The 27,257-nt window shown below is 41.6% G+C and overlaps 1 protein-coding gene across 2 annotated transcripts in view; it reads left to right on the top strand.

The window, feature by feature from the left end:
* The window catches only part of HDAC11 (histone deacetylase 11), a 108,799-nt gene extending 83,643 nt beyond the window's left edge, over positions 1-25,156 (top strand). For both annotated transcript variants that reach the window (XM_019536961.1, XM_019536960.1), the window contains 3 exons: positions 2,126-2,222; positions 13,891-14,069; positions 21,540-25,156. In XM_019536961.1, coding sequence (XP_019392506.1) covers positions 2,126-2,222; positions 13,891-14,069; positions 21,540-21,770 — 507 coding nt within the window. In that variant the 3' untranslated portion in view covers positions 21,771-25,156. The remainder of the gene's footprint in view (positions 1-2,125; positions 2,223-13,890; positions 14,070-21,539) is intronic.
* Positions 25,157-27,257: the final 2,101 nt, after the last annotated feature.

Raw genomic sequence — 27,257 nt, 5'->3', positions numbered from 1 at the left:
CTCTCTCTCTCTCTCTCTCTCTCTCTCTCTCTCTCTCTTTCTCTTTCACTCTAGTTATGTTCTGTAAATCCAAATCCATTAAGCTTTTAGGCATTCATTTTAGACTCTGGACCATCTTTGTGAAAAATGTTTATGCTAATCATTGCCTGAAATAAAATAATGATTTGCTGAATAATAAAAAAGAAAAGCGATTGATTAACTTCATATAAATAAAAACAATCATTTAAGGAATGCAAGATGTCTGAGAAGTAGAATTTTTTTCTGTTATTTAGCTTAGCTTCTTTCCAAGACCTGAAGAATGGTACTTTGTGCCTGAAAGTTTGTCAGACTTCTTTCCCAACCCTGCTGCTGGTTAAATAAAGGCTATCACAAAACAAAGCAGAACAGCAGTCCGCCATTACATCTTTAATAAATTTTTATTACCATCACGGCTACAGTAACATTTCAACCACTACACATTATATTAGAATTATTTTTAAGTTTCACTTTTTAAAACTGATGTTAATAGTACTGAAATTCAAGTTCATATTTTAATACAAAAATGCAGTTTTATACATATGAAATTTTTCTTTGCTTTTCAGACATTTTGGGGGAAGGGTCAGGGTTTTCTCTCAGCTTGGTGCAGAAATCACACTTGGGTACATATGTTCACATATGCACATCTTACATTTATTAATACAGTATGTGTGTGATTTCTTCATGTCACTGAGAGAGAAAGATGACCTCTACAATTGTCTGACAAACTAAAGAAAAAAGGATAGCAGAGAAGGTCATATTGGCTTCTCTTTCAGCTACAGGGACAATCCTCAGTTCTACAAGTAACTAGTAGATATTTTAGAAAAATATTAATTACACTAGTTCCAGTTTTTACTAATATTTTACCACTTTCTCAAACATTGTCAGCAAAAATTAAAATGGATATGATCTAAATGACTGGTTATAGAAACTCATCAAATAATCAATTACTGTGTTTGATTATTAATTATTCAGAACAGCCCTGGTGTTTAATTATATTTTATGGTTCTTAGCTGGAGGGATAAAACTATCCCAATAAATGTGTTGTAAATTTAAACTGACTTGTAGCTCCATCTTGTGGCCAGAGTATAAAAATATTTTTTCTTGCATGTAATTTCTCAGCATGCTATTTCTGAGTGTTGTTTTGTATCCCAGAAGAAACAAGAAACTAGTTATAATTAGTTCAGCATACATAATCATCACAGCAGTCTTTACAGGAGATGAGTTTGACCTTCAGTATTTGTAATGGAAAGCCTGACTCCAGGCTAGTGGAGTACAGAATATCTTCTACTGGAGAAGTGATTTACTATGTATACCAAGAGCAAATCTCATATTTAGTACTAGGATTTTCAACATAAATCCTAATAAAGATCTAAGAGGTGGAAGCATGTGGACGTGTTCTACAAACCTGCTCAGTCTGTATTGTTAGACTAAATACTTTTGTTGTCCAGAAGAAATGAAGGTGTTATTTATTTTAACTACTAATATAATACCAGAATTCAAAGAGGAGAGAGGAAGCAAAATGATCCAATTCCCCCCCTCCCCATCCTTCTTTATTCTCTAGTCTAATATTTCAGTAGAAATTATTAGCTTTATGGTGATAAAATACAATGATACAATGTGTTGTTACATTACATGACTCTTTTCCCCTGTGATCTTTCCTGAAGATCAATTTACATTTTTTTGACTATCAAAAAAATTCTGATCCTGGTTAAGCTCCTCTGAATAGCGGCCAGATTTCTGGAATATAAAATGATGTTGGTACAGTTACAGAGATAGAAGTTGGGAGATCTGATTTTCTGTTCTTGGTCACAGATTTTCATTATGACACTGAATGATTCAGTAAGAAAGCTAAAGAACGATACCCAGTCTTTACAAGTGGCAAAGTAATACTTCTAAATCTCCAAATGCCTATTATGATGCTGATTTAACAAAGCTTAATATGAAACTGAGAAACTGATATAACAGAAAAACCTTTATGGAAACCAGTAAATGAATGTGTATGGAACTTTACACACTGCATCTTTGTAATTTTTGTTTCCTTAATGCTCACAGGTTTTTTAATTCTTCATGGATTTGTTAGAATTAACCAACTGTAATTTCTCTTTAGGGGAATGGCCATGAAAGGGACTTCATGGATGATCAAAGGGTATATATTATGGATGTGTACAATAGGTATATTTATCCAGGGGATGGATTTGCTAAACGTAAGTACTTTTCAAACTGATATGATCCTAAAGGTTGTTTTTTTAATTGTAACAGAGCAGATGCCTCTAATGAAATTATGTTCATTCTGTGATGAAATATGGTACACAGCAATGTTACACAAAAGGTCAGTGAAGTTGGCAAAATAAATGTCATAATGGCAAAACTAGCAAATAGTTGCAGTAAACACTTGCATTGTCTGTCTTTTCTGATTAGCCCCTCCCTTCTGGTTCTTTCGTTGGCTGAGATTTGCACACAACTTAATTAAAAGAAGTCATTGAGAAGTCAATGAAGAAAACTTCATTGTTTTAGAGGAAGGCTGTAGTTATACTTCTTCCTTTAGTCAAGACCAAACAGAAAGTTTGCCTCTATAGAGGAGATGTAGTTTACACTGGCAAAAAAGTGCTTTTTGACAGTATCTCTTTTTCCCAACTGAAATTAGCTCATAAGAGGAGTCTTATGCTGGTTTGCTCTAGGGCTTTTGGTAGACTAGGAAACACAGGGTATCACAAACATAACATTCCTATACTAGCAAAAATTTCTAGTATATGCCACACTTTAGAGGTGGATTGTGGGGGTTGCTTTTTGTTTAGTTTTTTTGAGGGGGTGGGCAGTATTTGAAAACCATACAAATTAAAAACAGAAATGGGAATGGTTTAATTTGTTTTCTATATTTTTCACATCAGGGAACAAAGTTCTTCGTTGCATTTAGGGACAGCTGGCTGGCTGTATTTTCCTGCTTTCAGTCAACTTCAAAGTAATAATCTGTTTAGGTCATTGTGTTTGTCTTAAATGTTTACTTCTGGGGGCATGAGTTTTTCATAATTTTTACCAAGTTACACCATCTACTGGTAGTTTGGTCCTAGTTAAAAGGCCCGTTGTCTCCTAAATTTTGTATGGTAAGAAGTATATTGTTTTACTACTAGTTTAAGAATTCTTATGCCTGGATTATATTTTGCCAGAAAAAAAAATAAAGCCTGGTTTCTAGTTTGCAGAAAATGTCATTTTCTTTTAATGTGTATTTGATTTGAAACAAACTTTTTTGAAATTTCCGGCAAATAAGAGACTTCCGAGACCTCACAGCTCTTAGTGAAATCCACAAGAACATCAATTTCCCTGAACAGTGCTAACCTCCAAGGCCTCCAGCCTTAGGATGGATCTACCAGTTGACTACTGGATCTTCCCAAGTCTCCAGACCTGAAGCAAACCCTCTAAGAATCCAAGAGGAGTTCCTATGTAATCTTGCCTTGAATGCAGTGAAAGTTCAGAGAGCCCAAATTTCTAAACAAGACTTTTTCAACTCAGTGAAAGGGCAGTTTTCCTATCAATTCTAAAGGCATCTGCCTTTTTATGTTTGTTCCATTTGATTTGAGGCATTTGCACACGATGAAGAAAAACAGAGCAATGATCAGATCTTGTTGGCAAAACAGAGAGCGTGACATCTCAGTAATCTTGTTTATTATAATATGGAAGCAGCTAGATACGGAGAGGGAGACTTAATGTTGGCAGTGTAGCTTTGTTGGTCATAGTCCTCTCTGGTAGGCCACAGAGACCATTGCAGAGGCACTTGCTTAGCTTATAATTTATCAGGTAGCTCTGAGGTCTCCAACTTTGAAGCAGCTGCATGCCTTTCAGGCTGCACCAGTGGGGTACACAGGCCCCTGAGCTGTCTGCCATATTGACACCTGCACCCAGTCCCATTGCTGCACTGTGCCAGCCTGGGTCTCACCCTGAGCACCCTGTGCCATGCTGTACCATGCTGCACTGCTCCTGGGGTAGTCACAGAACACTGAAGCTGAAGGAGGGTGGGGAAGTCCAGAGACTCTGGCTGCTTTTGCAGCCAGTGACTAGGGAAGTCACAACTGTGACAGGTGGCCACCAGTTAAACAGCCCAACTGTGGGGGGTGGGGTGAGAGGCAGGGGAATGGAGCCTCCCACCACAGCCCTAGGCTTCCCCCCCACTGGGGGTTCTCCCTTGCTACCTCCCCACAAACAGGGCTGGCTGCACAGCCCTGCTCCCTGCAAGTCTCTGCCTCTCACCTGCAGGGAGTCGGAGGAGAACAAAGCCCCCTGCTCTAGTTTTGGCCCCCCTGAGCTGGGGTCTGCCCAGGTGGTTTCCCCCACCCCTGGCTCAGCCCCCTCTGAGCTGGGGTCTGCTACTGGTGCTGAGCGCCATTGGGATGCACCAAGAGGCCTGTGTGGGCAGTGGGGCCTGATCCTTGCCTCTATAGAGCACTCCTATGCCCACTGCTGGGCGGGGGAACCCCTCCCAAAGCATAGGGCTCCCCCCTGCTGGGCAGACTCCAGCCTTGGGTGGGGGGAAGGGGTTGAGACCAGGTGGGAGACTTCATTCTCCCCTCCCTCTTGTGGATCAGAGACAGAGACTCAGAGGGGGCAGAGCTGTGTAGCTGGGCAGGGATGGGGATCCCCTCCCCCATGATGCAGAGCCTCCCCCCATCTGGGCAGACCCCAGCTTGAGGAGCTGGGAAGGGGGTGTCTGTTTCCCCCCATGTGGAGGGGACAGCAGGGGGTTGGAGGCATGCATTGGACAGCCAATGAAGGATGGCTGAGCTTGGGTGCCCTTAGTAATGTCTGGTACATTGGGAGGCAAGTTCTTTTGGTAGATGTAATATTTTTTATTAGACCAACTGAGTAGTTGGAAAAAAGTTTTTTTAAGCCATCTGATACAATCATCCTTCTTCAGGCATAGGGAGTCTCTGCTGTTCTGAGTCTCTTCTGTCCTTGGAGTCTCAGAATAGTAGACTCCCTAAGCCTGAAGAAGGGTGATTGTGCCTGAAAGCTTGCAAAGAACTTTCTTCCCACTCTACTCAGTTGGTCTAATAAAAGATATCACATCTACCCAAAGAACCTTGCCTGCCTATGTCGTTAGACCAAAAACGTCTAGACGGCTACAACCAAAAACCCTGGTACATTGGGAGACGTGAGCGCACCTCCTACCTTCTGGTCTTGGCCAGTGTATGTATCTGTTTGTCTTCCTCGGCCAAAGAGTGAACATGAACCTCGTTTATTAACACTCCACACTATACAGCTCAGAGAACCCTGTTATGATTGGATCAATTCTCCCTTGGACTGTCTGTATTTATCCTACTTGAAGCATAGATGGAATAGCATTCCATTACTTTTTCTGTTGAGTAATTTTTCTGTCAGATGTTGAAAGAAATTTTCCTATGTACTGCTCCCTGCATAAGGCCCTACTGAATTCAGGACAAAAGTGTGGCACGCTAGGGCTCCTTTAATTTTGTACATCCCACTGCCCCACCCCTCCAACTGCTGACTGGTAGAGGGGCTCCACTTGCAGCTCACTCCTGATTGGTGTGGAAGCAATAACTACAGTTTTAGACATAGATTTAATAGATTTCTAGGGTCAGAAGAGAAGTATTAGATCATTGAGTCTGACCCCATGCTCTGGGCAGGAAAGAGTGCTGGGGCCAAGTAACTAGAACCAGGTTTTTGTCTAATCTTTTGAAGACCTCCAAGGTAGGAGAAAGCACCACTTCTCTTGGAAGCCCATTTCATATTTTGGCAATCCTCACTGTCAGTAATATCTTACTGATATCCAATCTAAATATGCTCTCCTTCAGTGAATGGCCGTTATTTCTAGTAACCCCCAGGGGTGCCCTGGTAAACAGAGTATCCCCTATTCTCTGCTGACCTCCCGATGAGTTTGTAGACAGCCACAAGATCACCTCTCAGCCTTCTCTTGCAGAGGCTAAAGAGATTCAGGTCCCTCAATCTGTCTTCATAGGATTTTACATGCAGGCCCTCAACCATACCTGTAGCCCTCCTGTAAACCCTTTCCAGGTTATCCACATACCTTTTGAAGTGCGATGCCCAAAACTGGATGCAGTACTCCAGCTGCAGCCTCACCAATGCTACATAGAGGGGAAGTATCACCTCCCTAGACCTGCTTGTGATGCACTTGCTAATGCAGGAAAGCCTTACTTATTACTTCGTCACACTGGTAACTCGTTCTCTTTTGCATTGACTATGACTCCAAGATGCCTTTCTGCTGCTGTGCTGCTTAGAATGGTACTTCCCAGTCTATAGGTGTATTGGAGATTCCTTCACCCCATGTGCAGCACTTTGCACTTATCTTTGTTAATTTGCATCTGATTCTGATCCACCCATTTCTTCAGTCTATCCAAATCCACCTGAATTCTCTCCCTACCCCCTAGTCTGATTACTAAACCCCATAGTTTGGCATCATCTGCAAATTTGGACAAAGTGCTTTCAACACCCTCATCCAGATCACTGATGAAGATATTGAACAGTACTGGCCCAAGGACAGAGCCTTGGGGGAGACCACTGCTCACATCCCTCCAGGGAGAAACTGACCCATCCACCACCACTTTCTGTGTTTGTCCCATAAGCCAGTTTTCCACCCACCTGACCATGAAAAAATCCACGTCATAGCTACTTAGTTTACTTGTAAGAATTGGGTGCGACACTGTCAAAAGCCTTTTTAAAATCCAAGTAAATAATATCTACCTCTACTCCTGCATCTGAGCACTTTGTGACCTGGTCATAAAAAGAGACCAGGTTAGTCAGGCAGGATCTGCATGCTATAAACCTATGCTGGTTGGCCCTTAACATTGTTTTACCTGCTGGCCACCTACAATTGTGATCCTTAATGATTTTTTCTAAGGTCTTGCCAAGAATAGAGGTGAGCCTAATCAGCCTATAATTATCCGGGTCCTCCTTCCTCACCTTCTTGAAAACAGGGACCACACTGGCCCTTTTCCGGTCCTCTGGGACCTGTCCTGAGTACCACAAGTGCTCAAACAGTTGTGTCAGTGGTTTCGCTGTGACACTGGCCAATTCCTTTAGTACGCTTGGGTGAAGATCATCGGGGCCTACCAACTTAAATATGTCCAACCCCTCCAAGTGCCCCTTCACTAGGTCAGTGCTAACCATTGGTGGATTGGGATCTCTCTCAAGCCAAACTAAAGTCTCATTGGGAGGTGTGTTTGTATTCATGTCCAGGAACACAGATGCAAAGAAATTGTTTAAGAGCTCAGCTTTGTCCATCCTGTTTGTTATGAGTTGCGCTAGTCCATCCTGTAGTGGCCCTATGTTACCCTTCTTCTTGCTCCCTATATACTTAAAGAAGGACTTTTTGTTACCCTTAATCTTTGTTGCCAGCCTGAGTTCCATTTCTCCTTTGGCCTTCCTTACTGCTTCCCTGCAAGCGTGAGACAAGCAGGTATACTCCTCCTTGGTGGCTGTCCCCTGCTTCCACAGCCTCTAAGCCTCTCTTTTCCCCTGCAGGCTTTCCTGGATTTTCCTGTTTAGCCAAGAAGGTTAATTGACTGTTTTGCATCCCGTTATGTGTACTGGGATGGTATCCCCTATGTTCCTGCTGGATCAGTCTCTTGAAGAACTCAGACCCTTCCTGGACTCCCAACTCACCGATGTTGTTACCCTTCAGTCCCATTGTATGTAATGTCCTGAGCTCGTTGAAGTTGGCCTTCTGGAAGTCTAGCACTTCTGCCCTACTAGTTGTCTTTCCCACCTTGTGCGGAATATTGAATCCTATCAATAAAGGTGGTCACTATCTACTAGATTACCTTGTACCTGCAGATCCCCCACCAAGTCCTTCCCATGTGGCCAGCACCAAGTCAAGTAAGGCATTTCCCCTAGTGGGGCTGCATACCTCCTGTCTTAGATGCAGGTCCTGGATGCAGGTTAGGAATGTACGTGAATGGGCAGACCTGGCCTACTGCTTCTCCCAGCATATGTCCAGGTAATTTAGGGACATGATGCTGTCTTTGTCTCCCTGCAGTCAGCAGCAAGCAGAGGGCCCACCGGGGCCCCTCAGCCAAATCAGTGGAAAGAGACAAAAATATTATCATATTTAAAACTGCAGTTTTCACCTCCCTGTCAATCAGGAGCAGGGCACCTGCCCAATCAGTTATGGAGGGTGGAGGGAGGGCGGGAAAGTGTGGGGGAAACTGCAAGTTTAAAGGGGCCACAGCATACCCCACTTCTGCCACAAATTCGGTAAGGCCTTATGCACAAGGCAAGGATTTTATTTTTGTATTTGTTTAAATATTATACTAGACTTGGCTGTTTGATATTTAAAAAAAAAAATTAATGCAAAGTAATAGGGTAGGGTAGTTATAGGGTAGTGTCCTGTAATCTTACCTGAAAATATATAAAGCATCTGTAACACATTGGTCATTAGGGAGGGAAAAAAACCTACTAGGTTTATTTAAGAACATCTCAGTGGTGGATGAATTTCTGGAGTGCAAAGTGTCAGGGTTACAGAGTCTTGTTAGCAGTATATTTGGAAAGTGCATGCCAAACATCAGAATAATAGGCTACACCTGCTATTGATTTAATGACAACTGTGACTACTTAGAATTGATTCTGTGTTTTTATTAGACTAAATATTTTGAAAAAAATTCATTCAGGATGACCTAACTGTAACTAGGGATCATGTTCCCTGCAGAATTGTAATTTACAACATAACTAGAGAAGATGTAATTTTATAAGCATGTAGAAACTGAGGAATCTCTAAATAACTTATAAGCGTTTGGAAACAAATAAAACTCATGCAGCTGTTAGAAGCCATAGTATAAGTTTGATGGCATGTCATAATTAATTTTGGGACTAGTCAAATTACAAGGCAAAAGCCTAAAATGTGTTTTAAGCTTTTGATTTGGTTATATTTGATAGAGAAATTTATGGCAGGTTTGATTTTTTTTTTTTTTTTTTTAAACACTATCATAATATAGCCCTCTTAATTTTTTTATGTAATTGTCACTACAAACTGCACACTTGCTTCGTTTACATGATTGACAAGAAACACATGCAGGACTGGATTTTTGTTTTACTTACAAGACCTTTATTCATTTACATTCAGGCATACACATTTCAAAATATTACATCAATAATGATCATCCACAGTACATCCTGCCTACTAACAGTAAATTACTAACAGATGAATTTTGAAAGAATGGCCAATGCATTCTTTTACTCATGTTAAATGGCAAGATTTCTGGCATGTGGACTATGACTAGGTTGCAACATTTCCAAAGAAACAAAGCATTTAGTTGATTTTTAAGTGTCAAGCCTTTGTTAGCAAATCATGGCTATGTTTAGGAAAAAAAAAACAATGTGAAAAACTGATAGGCCAAGGAGTCCCAGTGGCATCTCTGCCCTTCACCACTGATTGGCCAAAAGGGCTGCTGTTCCACTGCCCCCACTACTGATTGGTGGAAAGGGGTGGGGCTGCATGACAGGCAGCCCTCTCAGCCAATCAGTGGCAGAGAGAGGAGGGGGCAGCTGCCATCTTGGCTGCTTCCTTGGGTGCTGGTGGCTTCTCTTCCCCGGCAGGCTGCTACAGTGGCCATAAGCCTATTATTTTCAGTACATTTTTTCCCCCCAGTGATTCTAAAGATTCTCTGTAAACACGCAAGTTCCGCATTTTTCCATAGCAAACTGATTTCTAGAATCCCTGCTGATTAGTAGCCAAGTTATCCATTACCTATGGCTCTGTTATGTGTAGTGCCTCACAATCTTTGTTTATCTTCACAATTCCCTTGTGGCAGGGGGGAATCAGGGTCAGAGGTGGTGTAGTGGTACAGTTGTACTCCCATTTGATTCCTGATCCACCCCAACTTTAAAACCAACAGTCTGGGAGGAGCGGTGGTATTTCTATTAAATGAAGTTCTGAGGGAGTCAATTAACATCATGGATCATTATATTCTATTTGATCCCTGCTAACTTCTCTTCATTCCTCTGATATTAATGTTTTTCTCTTCCTTTTAATGGTTGTGATATTCCACTATTCATAGTAGCCTTTCTTCTGCAACTTTGCTTTTTGTTAGCCATTTCTGGTAACGTCCCTCAGTTCACAGTGCTGTTTCACAGACTTCTTACCTCTAGCTAAAAAAATTAATTTAGGTGTCGTAATATTAAATTAGGTATGGAAATGACAGACAGTGAAGTATTGGGGTCACTTTAAAGACACTTAAGACTAGATTTTGTTTTATGAATCCGAATGAGACTAGATTTTGTTTTATGAATCCGAATAAGAGATGTATATTCGGCCTGTGTGAATAGTAAAGTATTCGATTCAGATTTGACTGATTTGAGTGATTAGATTTAGAGATTCGGATCACTGTCCCAAATCAATTTGGCCGAATAGGCTTCTGAAGATTCAGCGCTGATTCGGAGAGATTGGGTGATTCAGATTGGCCTAGGAGAGGCAGGCACAGCCGGGCAGCTGTACGTTCTCCCATGGCTCCTCTGGCTGTGCCTGCCTCTCTCCAGGCGGGAGCCATGGGAGAAGCCCCCATGGCTGCCTTGCCTGGCCCCATCCCCCACCCGGCCCCAGCCTAGTCCCAGCACTTAAGAAAAAAAAGCCCCACACTCACTGGATGCAGCAGCAGTGATTGGGCCTCTGGATGCTCATGGCAGAGCCCCTCTGTGCAGCGCAGCACAGTGTGGGGCAGCAGGAATTGCTCCTCTGCCTGGCAGTTGAGCAGCAGCTGCCCCCCGGTACAGGTGCAGTGCAGCTTGGCAGGGTGCTGTGTGCTGTCTGGGAGCTGGGGCCACTGGGGCTGAGTAGTGCCAGGCTCTGGCTGACATATGGAGCCTACCCAGCTCCCAGACAGCACACAGTGCACTGCCTAGCCATGCTGCCTCCCACAGCCCCACACTGCATGGGGGGGCTCTGCCATGAGCCCTCGCAAGTAAGTCCCAAATGCTGCTGCTGCAGACAGTAAATATAGGGATTCTTCTTTTTTTTTTTTTTTTAAAGCTCTGTGACTGCAGCAGTGGTGATTGGGGCCTCCAGGCCCCTGTGGCAGTCCCCCTGCACAGCAAAGAGCAGAGAGGGGCAGCAGAGATCACCGCCCCCCGCACTTGGCACCCATGCGGCAGCAGTTGCATTGTGCGGGTGCAGCGTGGCTCAGCAGGGTGCTGCGCGCTGTCTGGGAGCTGGGGCCGCTGGGGCTGAGTGGTGTCAGGCTCTGGCTGACAGGTGGAGTTGCCCCAGCTCCCACACAGTGTGTGGCGCCCTGCTGAGCCACACTGTACCTGCATCATGGGGCAGCTCCTCTGCGGGTGCTAAGTGGGGGGGAGATCCCTGTTGCCCCCAACTGCCCCACATTGCAGAAGGGGGGGTGCGGGTCTCTGTCACCAGCCCTCAGAGGCCCCTATCGCTGCTGCCAGTGCCGGGCCTTTTTATTTTTTTATGTACCAGGAGGCTGAGCCAGGTGGGGGATGGGACCGGGCAAGGCAGCCATGGGGGCTTCTCCCATGGCTCCTCCAACTGTGCCTGCCTCTGCCTGGCTTAGCTCGTGGGGGGTGGCGGCACGATGCAGGTGCAACTCGCTCCAGGTGGCAGCCCGCATCAGTGCTGGGAGTGGGGGCTGTGTCTTGCTGCCACTAGCCAGCCAGTGTGGGATGTGAGTGTGGCAGTGCTGGGAGCAGGGGCTCTGCCCTGCTGCCACTTGCCCCCTTCTGCCTGGAGCGAGCTGTGGCCGCATCCCATCCCCCACCCCAGCTAGGCAAACAGCAGCAGGGCAGAGCCCCCGCTCCGAGTGTTCCTGCACCTGCATCCTGTGCTCCCCCGCCCCCCTCCCTCCCTGAGTAACACGCCCCCCTGCCCTAGCTGGGCAGCTTGTCCCAGCCCCAATCCCTTCCTCCCCCACACCCCTTCTCTCCCCCGCAACTTCCCCAGCCCCAACAGACTTACCAGCGGGTGGCAGCCGTGTCAGCTGCCTGTTTGGTCTATGGTCAAATCTTTTCTAAAGCTTTTCTGAATCGATTTGGATGCTTCAAATCAATTCAGAGCTTTTAATTGGTCTCCTAATTTGATTCATATTCATGATTTGGTCCCCGAATCAGGCTGAATCTCCTCCAAATTGAATCAGCTACCAAAGCTTTGCACAGCCCTAATGTATATTTAACTATAACAACTGCAGGACTAATGAAACACACTCTTTTGACTATTTTGCTAGCTGTGGTTTTTTTTAAACTTCATATATTATCTAGCAAATCAGGGCACAGTTCAGTAAAGTTATATTTGTTTTTGCTTTGAACTTAAACTGAATAATATAGAGCTAGGCCCTTAGCACATTAGTAAAGCTTTTAATTTCTTTTTAAGTAGAGAAAAGTGTGTGTTGAGTTATTTGTGATGATGCACCACACAATCTGCACTCCCCCTTTCAAAATCCTAGATCTGTCCATGGGGATAGGGTTATTAAATATGTGGACTTGATGCACAGACAGGGAAGGCTAAAATCCTGAAAGGTATTTAGGCACCTACTTCCCATTGATTTCACAGGGAATCAGGAGCCTACATAAGAGTTAGGCATCTGAATGCGTTTGAAGATTTCTGCGCCAACATGACTTGCCTGACCTCAAGCCTCAGGGGAATCTCTGGGGCAGCACTGGTAGTAGGTAATTACTTAAAACTTAGCAGCAACTAAACAGTGTAAAAATTAGTTCAACCAACAGCAGAACTATGGAACAAGGTTCCGTGGTTGTCATAACTTCTCTTTAGTGACTTTATCTAACCAGTACTTATCTTTTTTTTCCTCTGCTTTATAAACTCTTTTCAGCTTATAACATTATTTCCTCAGAACATGATCTATATGTTGTCCAAAGTTATGTGCAGCTGTGCATAATTTTATGAACATTTATGAAGCAACAAGAATGGAAATCAGGAAAAATAATATCAGAAAGAATGTAAAAGATGAAAAGGACAAAAATGTGGAAGAAAACAGAACACTTAGCTGCAGTGCTGGAGGACTGGAATGAATCAGTGCATCTCATCTCACAAAGATTGTTAGGGCAAATTAGTATTTATCATATATTTTATTTCTGTTCAGTTATTCTGGAGGCTCCAGTCAGAATTTTAGGCCACAGTGTATTTTGTTATATACTTTGTGAGGCTCCATTTCCTCCACCAAGCAAGAGCTGAAATTTATTTGAATGATTTATTTCTATTTTAATTTATTTTTAAAATATTCTAAATTTTCTAGTTCAGAGACAGAAAACCTTGGGCCTGATCGCCTACCCTTCTCCACTATCCTCTGGGACTTTGATGCCTTATTATATGCATTTGTAGCACCTTGACCAAACTGAATCTTCCTCAGCAGACCTCAATATCTGTGTGGAACATAATTGACATCAAGATAGTAAATTGGTACAGTTTTGCTGACAGATCTGATTGCGGGATGTTCCGTTTGGGGCAGAGCTATCTCTTTTAATACTCTTAAGTACTTGGTCCATTATTAGTTTGGTGTTTTTCCTAATTTTTGTCTTACTTGCCAAATATTTGTGGAATAAATATGACTGAAAGTTTCCCTTATTCAACAACCACTTCCTACTTGTTTGCTAATCATTTGCTAAGAAAGGCAAGTCTCTTTTATTCATTTTTCGTGATATTTTTTCTTCTAAACATAAAAATGTTTCCAGGTTGTAATGTCGTAGCTTAGCAGTTATTTTCTCTCAAGAAAGCAGTAGCTAAAATCACCTTTTAAATTTAAGATCCTATGAAAATATTATTGACAAGATTTTGATAAATCATGTAATTTTTTTTCCCTTTTGCTTTTGTGTAAATCTTGCTTTTTCTTTCTTATCCCCAAATAATTTTGTTTCTATGATCCATTACTATTAAAACATTACTTGCAGGAGCCATAAAGCGGAAGGTTGAATTGGATGGGGGTACAGAGGATACAGAATATCTTCAAAAAGTACAAACACATGTAGAAGGGACATTAAATGAATCGAGACCAGATATAATAATATATAATGCTGGAACTGATATCCTGGATGGTGATCCTCTTGGAGGTCTAGCTATTTCACCTCAGGTTTGTATAACATTTCTTCATAAGAACTACCATTTACTGGGTCAGACCACAGGTCTATTTTGCTCGGTATTCTGTGTCAGACGGTAGCAGAGAGTAGATGTTAAAAGGGAGAATGAACTGGGTATGACCATGGTAGACAAGGTTCTTTGGAGATGAGGGTTTTTTCCACTTTTTTCCTCTCACTTGCAGCCTCCAGCATTTAAGGTCTAGGAGGTTCTAATTCAGAGGCTGTCCCCCTAACTCCCATGCTCAATAGCTACTGATGCCCCTTTCCTCCAAGAATTCATCCAATCCCTTTTTGGGGATTTTCAGAAGACTTTGTGGGGTTGGGGGGGCGGGGATTGCACTAAATACGAATACCGAGGATTGGGTCTACTGTAGCTTTGCCTTTCAACACTAAAGGTTTGAGACTACCTCTGAGGTTTGTCATACCCATTCAACCAGTGTTCCTGGTTTACTGCCTTGTGTTGGCTCTCAGCTATGTTGTTCTTCCTCATGCCACAACCACACTTCTTGTATTGAATCCTGCTGCTTTTCCAAACTGCATCCTTCATCCAGAGTTTATTTTCTGATCTCTCTCTCTCTACCCTATCATTGTCCTACCCTTTTGCTAAATGCCAGGTTCTTCTCTCTCCATCCCCAGGAAAGGGTGAATATAGTTCCTGCTTCTAGCCCATAGCTAACGATATTAAATGGGAGCAGTAGAAGGAAAAAAAGAAAGAATGGAGGTGTGTTATGGGGTCTTTTCTCCAGAACATTATCAGATAGTCAGTCACATTTAGGAAGATTTTAACACTTTAAAATTGTCATATATAATAAAGCAGGCTTGCTGAGTATTTAGCAGTGCTTAGAATTTTTTACCAGAAAAACTTTTCACTGTTAAATTAAATTAATCCTACACATACCAAAAAAGCCAAAAAGTAAAACAAAACACATCCCCAAAGTAAAAAATCCAATATGCTTACATATTTCCCTCACACCCAGTCTCACTCTTCCAAGTCTCCTTTGCTCTATTTCAACATACTTTCAGCCTTCTATTTCTTACTTGTATCTCTCTTATTTTCTAATTTCAGCTATTTCCACCTTCCATTCCCCTGCTTCAATACCACCATAGTTTATTAAATAGCCTCCATTCCTTTTAAAAATCTGCTCTCTGTTATTTGCAAATTCATTTTCTCTTCTCTCCATTCAGCCATCTTGCCTATGCCACTCCTTCCTTTTTCTTCCTCTCTATCCATGTTATTGCCTTGCACAATCCATTCTCTGGTTTCCCCCCACATACCATTAACTATTAATTCTTCCCTCTATCATTCATACTTTCCTGATTTCCTTCAAGCCATTCTGCATTCTCTCCCATCTCCTACACCAGTTAAGCCATACTGTGTAATCATTTAATCCTATTTGTCTCCTTCTAATTTATCAGTGCTGTTCCTACCCTTTCCTTTCTTCAGGTATTCTTTTCCTTTTCTAATTAATTCAGTTTTCAGTTTCTCATCCCATCTTTACTTGGTTCAGCTAGGATATTTATGTATCAGAGTATTTCCCTCTTATTCTGCTAAATTTTGAATTCTTAGAAAGAAAACCTACATTTCTATGTCTCTGTATTGTCTAGTTCAGGGGTTGGCAATCCCTGGCACGAATGGCATGCAAAGCCATTTTCCTCAGCACGCATTGGGGCTGGGGCCGAGGCTGGAGGCAGGGAGGCAGCAGCTGTTTGCAGTCTCCCAGCTGCAACCATCCCCAGCTTTCAATAGCTGCTGCCAGCAGGCTGCTGGGAGCAGTTCAGGCACCATGGCTGGCAGCAGCTACCCCAGACCTTGGACCAGCTGCAGCTGGGAGGCTACAAACAGCTGCTGCCTCCCCAGCTCCCAGCAGCAGGCTGGGAGGATGGAAGCCATGCTGCAAGCAGCCTTGGCTCTGTGGCTATCAGCAGCTACCCAGAACTTGAGCCGACTACAAACAGCTGCTGCCTCCCCGCTTAGCCCTAGCCCCTGCTGCCTCCCAGCCGCAGCCTCCAGGGAGGCAGCAGATACCGGCGATGCTCCCCACTGTGCTGCCCTTGTCGCCGCTTCTGCAGAGTAATGTGTGGGACCCAGCACAGCAGAGCACACCAGGGGACTCAGAAAGCTGCCTACCGCTCCGAGCTCCCTGCTGCCCTGGCCACACTTCACCTGCAGGCAGGGGCAGGAGCAACGGGCAGCATGCAGCGTTGTGCCCATGCTGCTCCCATGCACACAGGGGAGGTGTGACCCAGGCAGCTTGGAGCTTGCAGCAGCAGGCAGCAGCAGACAGCTTCCCTGTGCAGCCCCTATGTGAGCTGCCACTCCAGGTCACACTTGCTGCACTCCAGAGGGCCCTCCAGAGGACCGAGGGGAGGGTAGCAGGCCTGGGAGTGCAGCATTTGCAACCCAGAACAGCAGCGTAGAGGGGCCGCCCAGGGAACATGGGCCAACAGTGTGGGGAAGCGGTCAGGAAGGCCAACCATACCTTGTCATGCATCCACAGATGCAGCTGAAGCAGGTCCAAGCAGGTGATACTCTCCCTCTATGCGACACTGGTCAGGCCACAGTTGGAGTACTGCATTCAGTTTTGGGCACTGCACTTCAGAAGGGATGTGGACAAAATGGAGAGGGTCCAGAGGAGGGCCACCTGCATGATCAGGAGTCAGCAGTGTGGGCCCTATGAGGAGAGGTTAAGGGACCCGGACCTGTTCAGCCTCCACAAGAGAAGGTTGCGGGGGGGATCTAGATGCCATTTACAAACTAGTCAGGGGGGACCAACAGGCATTGGGGGAGTCCCTGTTCCCCTGAGCACCGCCAGGAGTGACTAGAAATAAGAGTCACAAGCTGACAGAGGGTAGATTCAGGCTAGATATCAGGAGGCGCTACTTCACTGTCAGGGCGGCTAGGATCTGGAACCAACTTCCAAGAGAAGTGGTGCTGGCTCCTACCCTGGGGGTGTTTAAGAGGAGGTTAGATGTACACCTTGCTGGGGTTGTTTGACCCCAGTACTCTTTCCTGCCATGGCAGGAGGTTGGACTTGATGATCTGCTCAGGTCTCTTCTGACCCTACCAACTATGAAACTATGAAATTGTGGAGTTTTTCAGCACTCCGGCCAAAAAACGTTGCCTACCCCAGTCTAGTCTATCAAATCTTCACTGGTCGATTTAGTTTCCTTCTCAGCCAGTTTATAAGTTCAGTGCTTTGTCCCATTCCCAAAATCAGTTATTTTTCCTCTTTACTAATCCAATAACATACACTCTTCCATCTCTTAATTCAGTGTTTTTCAGAGCCCTCTAATCATCAGTTCATTTCTTGGATTCCTTTAATCTGTTGGTTTGTCAGGCTGTCCCACAGGTCTTAGGCATCCCTCCTTGCTCAATACCTTCTTCCTTCCTTGAAGTCTATTTTGACATTCTTTGCCATGCCCTCAGTTCTCAGCCTCTTCATTAATCTGAACATTTTCTTCCTTTTCAGTGCTCTTTCTCTGCCTGCTAAGTGCTTTGTGAGCTGGGTGTCTTCACTTCATAAACTGCTGGGACTCTCCAAGCTCTGCTCTTGTGGCAAGCAAGCAGGGGCAAGGAGTTGAGATGTCTAGAGGTCTCTGCTAGTTAGCTTAGAAAGGATCCTACATGTGCTTTGACTTCCCATCTGCTGGAAGAGAAGAACAGTGGGCAGAAATGGAGGGAGCAATGGAGTACAGGAGGAGACTCCTAAGATCAACATCTATATAAGAAAGGGGAAAAAGTGGTAGATATCTGTGTTGCTTAAAGGTGGAAGGCAAGTTAGAAGGTACGCAACAATGGAGTTAGTGAGCAGAGGGTGGAGAAGGACAGAAACTAGTGGGGAGAAAAGAGGTTTTGCTGACCACAAAGTGTGGGGTGGGATCCTGAGCTAGAAGACAGTGTGGCAGTGCTCTGAGAAGCTGTGGACTCAGCCACCTAACAGAGAAGGAGTTGGTGAGGGCGTCTCTCTGTGGCAGGACTAAGCCCATGCTCAGGCTCAAGGTTCTAATTCCTTCCTGGAGAATACAAGGTTTCTTACCATCTAGCATCCAGGCAGCATGTTGTCCAGATGTGAGTGGAGGAAATGTCAGCAGTAGTCTCCTCTGGCCTTGTTCAGATGTCATACTGTAAGGGCATTAAGCTCTTAGAGTATAAGATGTGCTGTATTTTTCACCTGCCTGTTTTCCCTTCTGGCAGCAAACAGATACATGGACAGGCTTCAGCTCTCTCTTCTTCAATGCCATTCTAATCAGCAAGACATGAGCTTGCAGAAACTGGTGGGGAGGATGGGGCCATCTAGTCAAATGTGGCACCTGGAAGACATTACATTTATGATACAATTAACATGTTAATCCCACTGTAGATGGCAAAATGCCGTATGTTCAGCCAGTGTATTATGGAGCCATAAAATGGCAAACTAGCGATAAAGACATGCCACATATAATGGCTGGTTTGTATGGTGCCTTAAATTGAACATGTATTGTGCCCTTGTACCTATGCCAACAATAGGCCTTGGGACAGTTTGAGACTGAGTTAATAATCAGCTGATTATTGTGGGCATGGAGACTAGGGTACTTTGAACCAGGATGTGGCTGCCCAGAGTTCTGCAAGAGCCAGGTAGGGAGCTGATCATTTGCCCAGCTTTGAACTTGCCCCCCAGCCCAGCATTTGCAGAACTGTGTGCCTGGCAGCTCAGCATCCCTGCAGGTGGTGTTGCTAGATACCTGGCTTTGAACTTGGTGTGTTGGTGGGGAGCTGAGTAAGGGATCACAATCCTGGACTCCACATATGCTGACAAGTTAAAAGAATGCTGTTGCCTGCACCAGTGGGTTGTAATTGGGAGATCCATCATCCCCAAAATTATGTGTCCTGCTGTGCACATCCTGCTGCATGATTGTTTGGATCTGTGATCTGATCCCATTGCACTATTTAATTAACCTCTGGCAGGGGCCTGTGAATACTACCAGTTATTTTCTGGCTCAGTCCTTGTCATTTTAGGCAATGTTTGGTCTCCTTTGGATCCAGTGAACCCACACTTCATCATATAATTTAGGGCAGTTGTAAATGTCCGTAGATCTATCCTTAATATGCCTTTGCGGGTAACATGAAGCCAGCTCTGTTTTATTTACTTGTTTTCAGTATTTTTCTAATGACTCTTGTCTTGTACTTTATGAAATCAGCTAAAATACTTCAGGATATAGACATTTTGGCAGAAACTTGAATAATAACATAGTGTGCCAAAGGGTTGATGTTCAGTGTTTGTTTGAGTGATTACACTCATTTTCTGTTGTCACTGATGATAGAAGAGAAGTTTAGTATCAAAGCTGAATTGATGAATCTCTAAGTATTAGGCAACTGAAGAATCATCAAAACAGCTACTATTATTAATTTTATTCTATGATGTAAATATTTAAGTAGGTTAAAAAGGAACTTAATCAGAAATCAGTTACACTGACAGAATTTTTAAAGTGAGTTTTGGAGTACAGTTTTTGCTGAGTCAGAATACGCTGCATACTTTATTTACGAGATAATGTATATTTAAAAGAACCTAAAAATTTCTGTGTTGAAACTAAAAAAAATTTTTAAAAATAAAATTAGAAGGAGATTATAACTAAAAGACCTTGGACTGTGGTACAACATTTTTGGCTCTAAACATGTTTGAATTAAACTGCCAGTTGTACATGAAAATAGGTGATATCATGTTTAAAGCAGACTAGTGAATGTCAGGAGATCTAAGTTGTGTTTCTGGCTCTCTCATGAAGTACATGTGATATTGAGCAAGCTGCTTTGTGTTGCAGTAGACCATCACTTTATGAGGATTAATTCACCCCTGTTGTAAAGCATTTTGATTCTTGGACCAGAAACTCTTCTAGCAGCTCAAAATTGTTGCTGGGTTTTTTTTTTTTTCTATTATACAGACTCTTTTATTACTGGTCTTACAATTACAGAATTCTTAGTAATGTGAAAAGTGCATATTCTTTTTGAGAATCCTTGTTTTAGGATTGTGGTGCTTGATTATTTATTGAGGTTGCATCTATGATTTTGGTAAAGCATAGCTACAAGTTTCCATCTTTCTGTGAGGTCAGAGTTTTTCCTTGCAGTTTACCACCTTCTGCATTTAATTCTTAATGTAGCTTTATTTTAATCTTATCTTACTGATCTTTGTTGTCTTACGGTACCCTTTTAAACAGCCAAACGTTATTAGAGAATCATTTGTATCAATTATAGATTAATGTTTATTTTCATCTGCTGGAGTTATTCATTTATGGTCATACATTTTTCTGATTTTCCACTGTTCTTTCCTGATAGATATGAGGAGCAGTTTTGTCCTTCTTAGCATGTCAGGCTAGTGTATCACCTCTGGTATTTCTCCTCTGCTCCTTTTACAATGTAGTGATTCTTTATATTGCCTAGCCCTTCCTGCTTTCTCCATTTTTGTAGTTTGTTAACCTTTAGTTTTTTGAGCTGTCCATCTTGAAGCTGTAGTTTTTTTTGCAAACATTATAATAGATTGCTAACACCTTTCATTATGTATCATATTTGTCCTACTTTCTCTATTTATATGGATTTTAATTATCTTTTTCATTTAAAATTTCTGAATTCCCCCATTCCTCCAAATATAATTTCTTGAAATTGTGTATATTTGTACTCACTGTATCAGTCCATTCTTTTCTATGCTGAATTCTATGATGTACTTGCCCTTTTTGTCATCAAACTTTCCTTTGCTGTTTTACTCCCCTTCTTCTTTTATTAATAAGAAATTGCTTTGGTGTGGAACATTTGGAGTCTCTTTTGAGACTTTCTGTTTTCTGGATTATGAAACACCCTATTCAGCAACACAACTTATGCATACAATTTTATAGCAGTAATGTAGCACTCTTTTTAAAAGAAGATGGATGATGCTATGGACTAGAATGAATATGGACCCGGTGGCTGTATTGAATTCCAGGCTCTGCTACTGACTTCTCTTGTTATCTGTGGCAAGTCACTTGATTTTAAGTATGAGAGTGGTCCTGATGAAGTTCACTGTCTTGAACTGGGGGCGTTATATATATTTCTGCAAGGGGAATATAGCTTTTTCTCCTACTCTTTTTATCTATATACTTTTGGAGCTGGTACTCTTTTTAGGAATTTGTACACCTAGCAGAAGAAGGGCTCCAGTCTATTTTGGCCTTAAATCAGAAGTGTCATGCCAACAATAAATAACCTTTGTAAAGGTGTTGGACAGAAACCCAAAGCTAATGGATGGGATGTTCATAAAGTGTATTTGAAATGATTATTTAACAGCTTTTCATTGAATTCCTGTTATGAAATAAAACAAATAAGTGGCATAATAGTGGTTTCTCAAACATAAAAGTAGCAATGAATAAGCCATAGACTGGTAATATGTAATACTAAAAACTCAAACTATCACATTTAAAATAATTTCACTTTGATTTTTTTAATTATTGTTGTAAATATCTAGGGAATCGTTAAAAGAGATGAAATAGTATTCATGGCAGCCAGAAGCCGCAGGATCCCTATCTTGATGGTGACATCGGGAGGCTATCAGAAGAGGACAGCACGGATAATTGCTGATTCCATTCTTAATTTGCACAACCTGCGACTTATTGACAACGAGCTAGCAACCAGAGGAGCAGAAAACCCCAAGGTAGAGCTGATGATTAGAGGTTCCAGTTCAGATTTAACTAACTAGTCACTGCAGTAAGGCAATACTAAGTTTGAGAAAAGAAAACTTACTAATTGTATTGTGTGTTAAACTTAAGGACAAGAAGTCTAAACAACTCCATCAGGGTTAATTTAACATTTGCAAAAGACTGACTTGCCTTATACTCAGTTCTGTTAATGTTTTATAATAGGTGGTCCCAAAATAATTCTAAATGTCTGACTGACTCCTGAAGTCCTCTTGAGCAGCTGTCATATGAAAAGCCGCAGATATTTGAGGTTTAATTTAGGTGTGCACTTAAGAACAGTGTCTTTGTCTTTATATCATATGGTGTAGAAAGCTTTAATTCCTTCTCTTATTTTTGTGGAGAGTTTACTGTTTTCTTGAAAAGACTTGCATGAGTAAGATCTGAAAACTGTCCAAGGCCTCTCTTTAATGACATTGGTACATGGAAGGAGGCAGAGTCCAGAGCAAGAACGGTCTGGAATGAGGACTTCTTAATCTTTTTAAAGACAATAAAAATGTAGATTCAGCTTTTTTTATGCTGCTCCTCCATTTTCCAGATTTTGATCACGTATTTTGAAATTCAGATCCTGTGGGGAGGACAGAGTACCAGAAAAGGCAGGAATACTAAGAAACTGTGGGGAGGAGAGGAGTAATAGAAAGGGTGACTCAATTTACCTACTTTTTGGAGTAGATTTTCAACAATATGCAAACAACTCTAGGTGTGCAATCTCTCACATTTTGCTGTGAGATTAGGGAACAATATTTATTCAAACAGTTGTCAGAAATCTTTTCCCACTTCAGTAATCTATAATACTTCTCTGTGTTTATACCAGTACTAGTAATATAAACTTGTCACTGTTGAATATTTTGCTCTAAGTACAGTATTTTTTTCTCATCTAATATTAGTATGCAATTCAAAATATTGAAGGATCAAAAAAGTTCATGTTTACATAGATTGGAAATTTTTAAAAATTAATAAGAAATGAATATATAACTCATTAATGACCAAGAATTTATTATCCAGGAGTCAAAATTGCCAAATATAAATTATTGAATGATAAGCAATAGAGTTTCACTCTTCACATATATATCATTAGAGTCCTTTGTTTAGTAAGTGATCTAGTTACTTGAATTTTTCTAGCTATGGTCACCATTATTAACCAGTCCTGTCAGTAAGAGGTAAAAATAACTGTTTTATTTTTTTAAAAATTTAATGAATGTTTAAGTTTGATTCTGGGAGGTAGTTAAAATATTTTATGTCTATTAAACCCTAAATTGCTAATGTCCTTAGTAAAAAAAAAAAAGAGATTCAAATGGAAACTGGAAGTAAAATTGTTTTATGTTCTGATTTATAGTACTTATCTATTTCTTTTTATCCAGTGGAGGTACAGAGCCATTGTTCTTTAATGATCAATTCAGTATTGATGTTTAAATGTAGTACTATGAAAAATAGTCAGTAGTTTGTTTTTTTTAAGCATCACCTATATCAGGGCTGTCCATCCAGTGGGCCCACACAGGCCCATGCAGCTGCTTTTCCTGTAGCAGGATGGAGGAAGACTTAGGTGGGGGCTACATGCAGCCCATGTGGTGGGGAGAGCCATGTGCCACCCATGCAGTCAATGCAGGGTGCAGGAGGATCCTGGAAGTCTGCCCCTGCAGCATATGGCCTGTGTGACAACTGGCCTAACCTATATAAAGTAAATGCATTGGCTTATAATTTACTCCATTTCCACGTAATGACTAAAATCTTCTTTTATAAATGAACTTTAAAGGAGTCGAATAAAAAGACGTCATAGTCTACATAGGAGGCCCAAGGATTCAGTTATTACATTATTCTTTTTGTGTCTCTAAAAGTGAGGGCTTTAACAAAAAGAGACTGAATAATCAACATTTAAGACTTTCGGTTCAATAAAGATAAATATTATGAAGAACGTCAGTTAAAAAAGTAAGTATTGTTGCTTGAAGAGGTTAACTGTGGAGCAGGATAAGGATGTGAAGAGTGAAGCACACCTCAGGGGGTTGCTGAAGAAGGAGGGGAAGGGAAGACACCAGAATGGAGTGGAGGTATCTCACCATCCCATATTCCCCTTTCTCCTTTGGCTTCAGGTCTGGGTTGGGGGAAGCACAGTAACAGCCACAGTGCAAGAGCATTCAGTAAAGGGCATTCTGAGAAATATTGTTTCTGGCGGGAGGAGGATATGTCACTTCCTTTTTGTTGCACCAAAAACTGTAAGCTGCTGGACATGTGTCTGCGGCAAAAAAATGAGTTAATATCTTCCCTCAGCGGCAGTGAACCTCTTGCTGTTGCTCCTGCACTGTCCTATTGATTTTCCTTCCCTGGTGCCAGAGCCTCTGAAGCCCAAGTCTTTGCAAGGAAGATGCAGGGGGGTGGGAAGGCAGTACTGCTTGGGGCATAGTTCTTCCCAGTTCTCTGCAGCTTTGGAAGGTACTCCCGGATTAGGAGGTACCATGTGCCTCTTACCTTTATCAGTTTGTAGTGGATCAGAGTGTGTATAGTAGTGGGGAGGGATTCTTTTCTCTTTTAATGTTCCCTTTTTCATTTGCTTAAAGAGCTTGGCAGTAGCTATGCCAATAACTGTCATTTCTGGTAATCAAAGTCATGTACTTATTCAGTGATAAACATACTGTGATATTTCCAAATGAAGCTTGCTTAATTTTCAAGATATGCTAACTATTAAATTGAAAAGTGGGGCTTTTTTAGATATGTTATGAATTGTAAACAAAATAATGTGCTGAAAGGTTAATTATATAAAGGCTTTGATACTTAAGGTTAAGTTCCTATGTATTAAATACTGTTTATGGCATCGAATTATAAGTTTTTTAAGCAGTTAAAATATTTTGGAGAAGCCATTTCACTTCTAAGTATTCACTGATGTAGTGCTGGTTTCATGATGTGTTGTTTAGGGTTCAGTGCATACATGAAGGGATGCCAATATTTTCTTTCTAGTGATAGAATCAGCTTGTAAGGCACTTAAGTAATGTTTAGTTGCAATTGAAATACTTACCTCAGTTAACACTAGTTCTCAGACTTCTGGTCTGTTAGTTACAGAAAATTGTACAACTTGCTATAAATATTTGCTTAAAATGTATTTGGCATATTGCACTAATTTTGAGTTGTGACACTGTCATTAAAAAGCACTTTTAAAATTCTTACATTGAAAATGTTTAAAGTACTATTAATGTTGAGATTTATTTTTTCTATACTGTCTGATGTGTTACTTAAAAATGTTGCTATACTTTCTTATAATTTTTATAAAATTACAAATTACATTTGTATTGAGCTAAAACACTGTAATAATGCCATACAGTCTTTTAAAAATGTTTTGGTGTGTGTTTAATATGTTTATATTCCTAATTAGTGGAAATTAAATAACTTTGAATAATGTTGACTGAATTTTTCTACTGTAAACTTCTCTTTTTACATTGCACTTTTCATGGAGAAGACATGAATGATGAACATTTATTCAGAGGAAAAGATGCATTTTCTATGCTGACTGTATAACTAAAACCTCAGCAAAATAACACACCTGTATTAATGATTTTAAGTGAACATTAGTATTGACCTTATTTTCTACTTTTAAAGCAAAAGGGAGTTTAATGAGTTAGGATCTTTAAAGAGATTTGTGCTCCACTCAGTCTCTTCAAACCTTTCTGCAAATGCACACTGGAATCTATAGTCCAGTGAATATTCCAATTAGCATGCATTGTTACTGACTCCCAAGACAAAATTTCACTCTGCAAATCATGACCTCTTATCCTGCAAACTAACATACGTGTTTAACTTTGGACAGGTGAGTAGTCCCATTACAATGTAACTGTGTGCAAGACTGGCCACATTTCCCACTGCAAACACTGTATGCTCATTATGACAGTCATTATTACTACTGGCATTCAAGAATGGAAGCAGTTGTGTTCCCTTAGATACCCAACACTCTGTTCTTTGTAGTGAACTCTTTCACCCAGTGGCCTATTGTATCACTGGTCCTACAGCTCCAACAGAGTTAGGCTGCCAGGGACCAGATGAGTATGTCTCTGGGGGCCAAAACCATTGCAAAGATGAGGCTTCAGCTTGTCCTGCCTTTCTAGATGTCTGTTGGGTTTGAGGATGGACCCTTCAACATATGATAAAGGACAGTAAACCCTGCTGGTTCAGCTAATATAATGATAAGCAAGAAAAACTTCACAATGGAATTACCAAGGAAATTCCCTCCCCTGTGGTAGCTACTACAGGAACTAGCGATCTTTGATATTAAAAAAAAGGCATGTAAACTAGTTGGTAGTTTCCTACCAGAAGACACGATGGAAATGCAGAGTACTGCTTTTAAATAAACACATAGGTAAAAATTGTCACAGGTAAGAAATATTGTGGGTGATATCTTTATTGGACCAAGTGCATGGTTAGGATAGACATAGGCAAGTTTCCAGGTACCACAATATGCTTCCTCAGGTCTCTGAGAGAGAAGCTGACACTGCAGAGCTAAGTAGCAGATGGAACATGTAAAGAATGTATTTAATTCTATAGAAGCAGATATTTTAAAATTTAAATTACACCCTTTAGCTAATAAGCTATGTTCAGTTATTGCAATCTCAGATAATACAATGTATTATTAACTACTTATTTAATACTTGGGTGGTAGTAATGAGCTGACTGGGGGATATAATTATCACCAGAAGAATGTACCCAGTAGGACAGAAACCTCTTGGGTTACGTGGTCACTGATCTGTGTTTAGAAAGATTTGTGAATGGAACCCCTGTGATTAACAATCCAATAATTACAATGAGTAGTAATATCCTTTAAACCACTTAAAGGATAGTGTGGCTGCACTTCTGTTGTAAGATTGAATTAACTGAGGGTAACAATTTATTGCCGTTAGTTTAAAATCGGTGTCCTTTTATTATCACGCATTACGGTTAAAAACATGCACTTGATCATGTGTAGTTTAAAACATCAAGCCATTTAAAACAGCTATTACTCTGTGTTCAGCTCTTGCTTAGGTTTGTATCTGAATGAGTTCACAGTTTTATCTTAATCTTTGAATTATATTTGTGGCTCTTATATTTCAATATACTATCAGTACTAGGCTCGTGCAAAGCAGCAAGTATTCAATTCAGATTCGACCGATTCGGAGGGACAGTGATTTAATTCATTGATTTGACTCACTGTCCTGATTCGATCTGGTCGATTCAGATTCAGACATTCAGCGCCGATTTGGAGATTTGGCCATAGACTATAATGGGGAACCACTAGAATACCTATCACTTTGTCATGTTTTTGCAGATTCGGCGGAAAACAGCAGGGATGGTAGCCCCTTCTGAGGGCATGAAGCCTATCAAGTTTCAAGGAGATAGGTGGAGGGGTTTCTGTGAAAGTGCACCTCAAACTTTTCATAGATTTCATAGATTTCATAGACATTAGGGCTGGAAGGGACCTCTGGAGATCATCGAGTCCAGCCCCCTGCCCAAAGGGCAGGAAGTCAGCTGGGGTCATA

Source organism: Crocodylus porosus, unplaced genomic scaffold (genome assembly GCF_001723895.1).
Source record: "Crocodylus porosus isolate Cpor-Errol unplaced genomic scaffold, CroPor_comp1, whole genome shotgun sequence".
In the NCBI taxonomy this organism is placed as follows: Eukaryota; Metazoa; Chordata; order Crocodylia; family Crocodylidae; genus Crocodylus; species Crocodylus porosus.
This window is presented reverse-complemented; position numbering and strand designations above follow the sequence as displayed.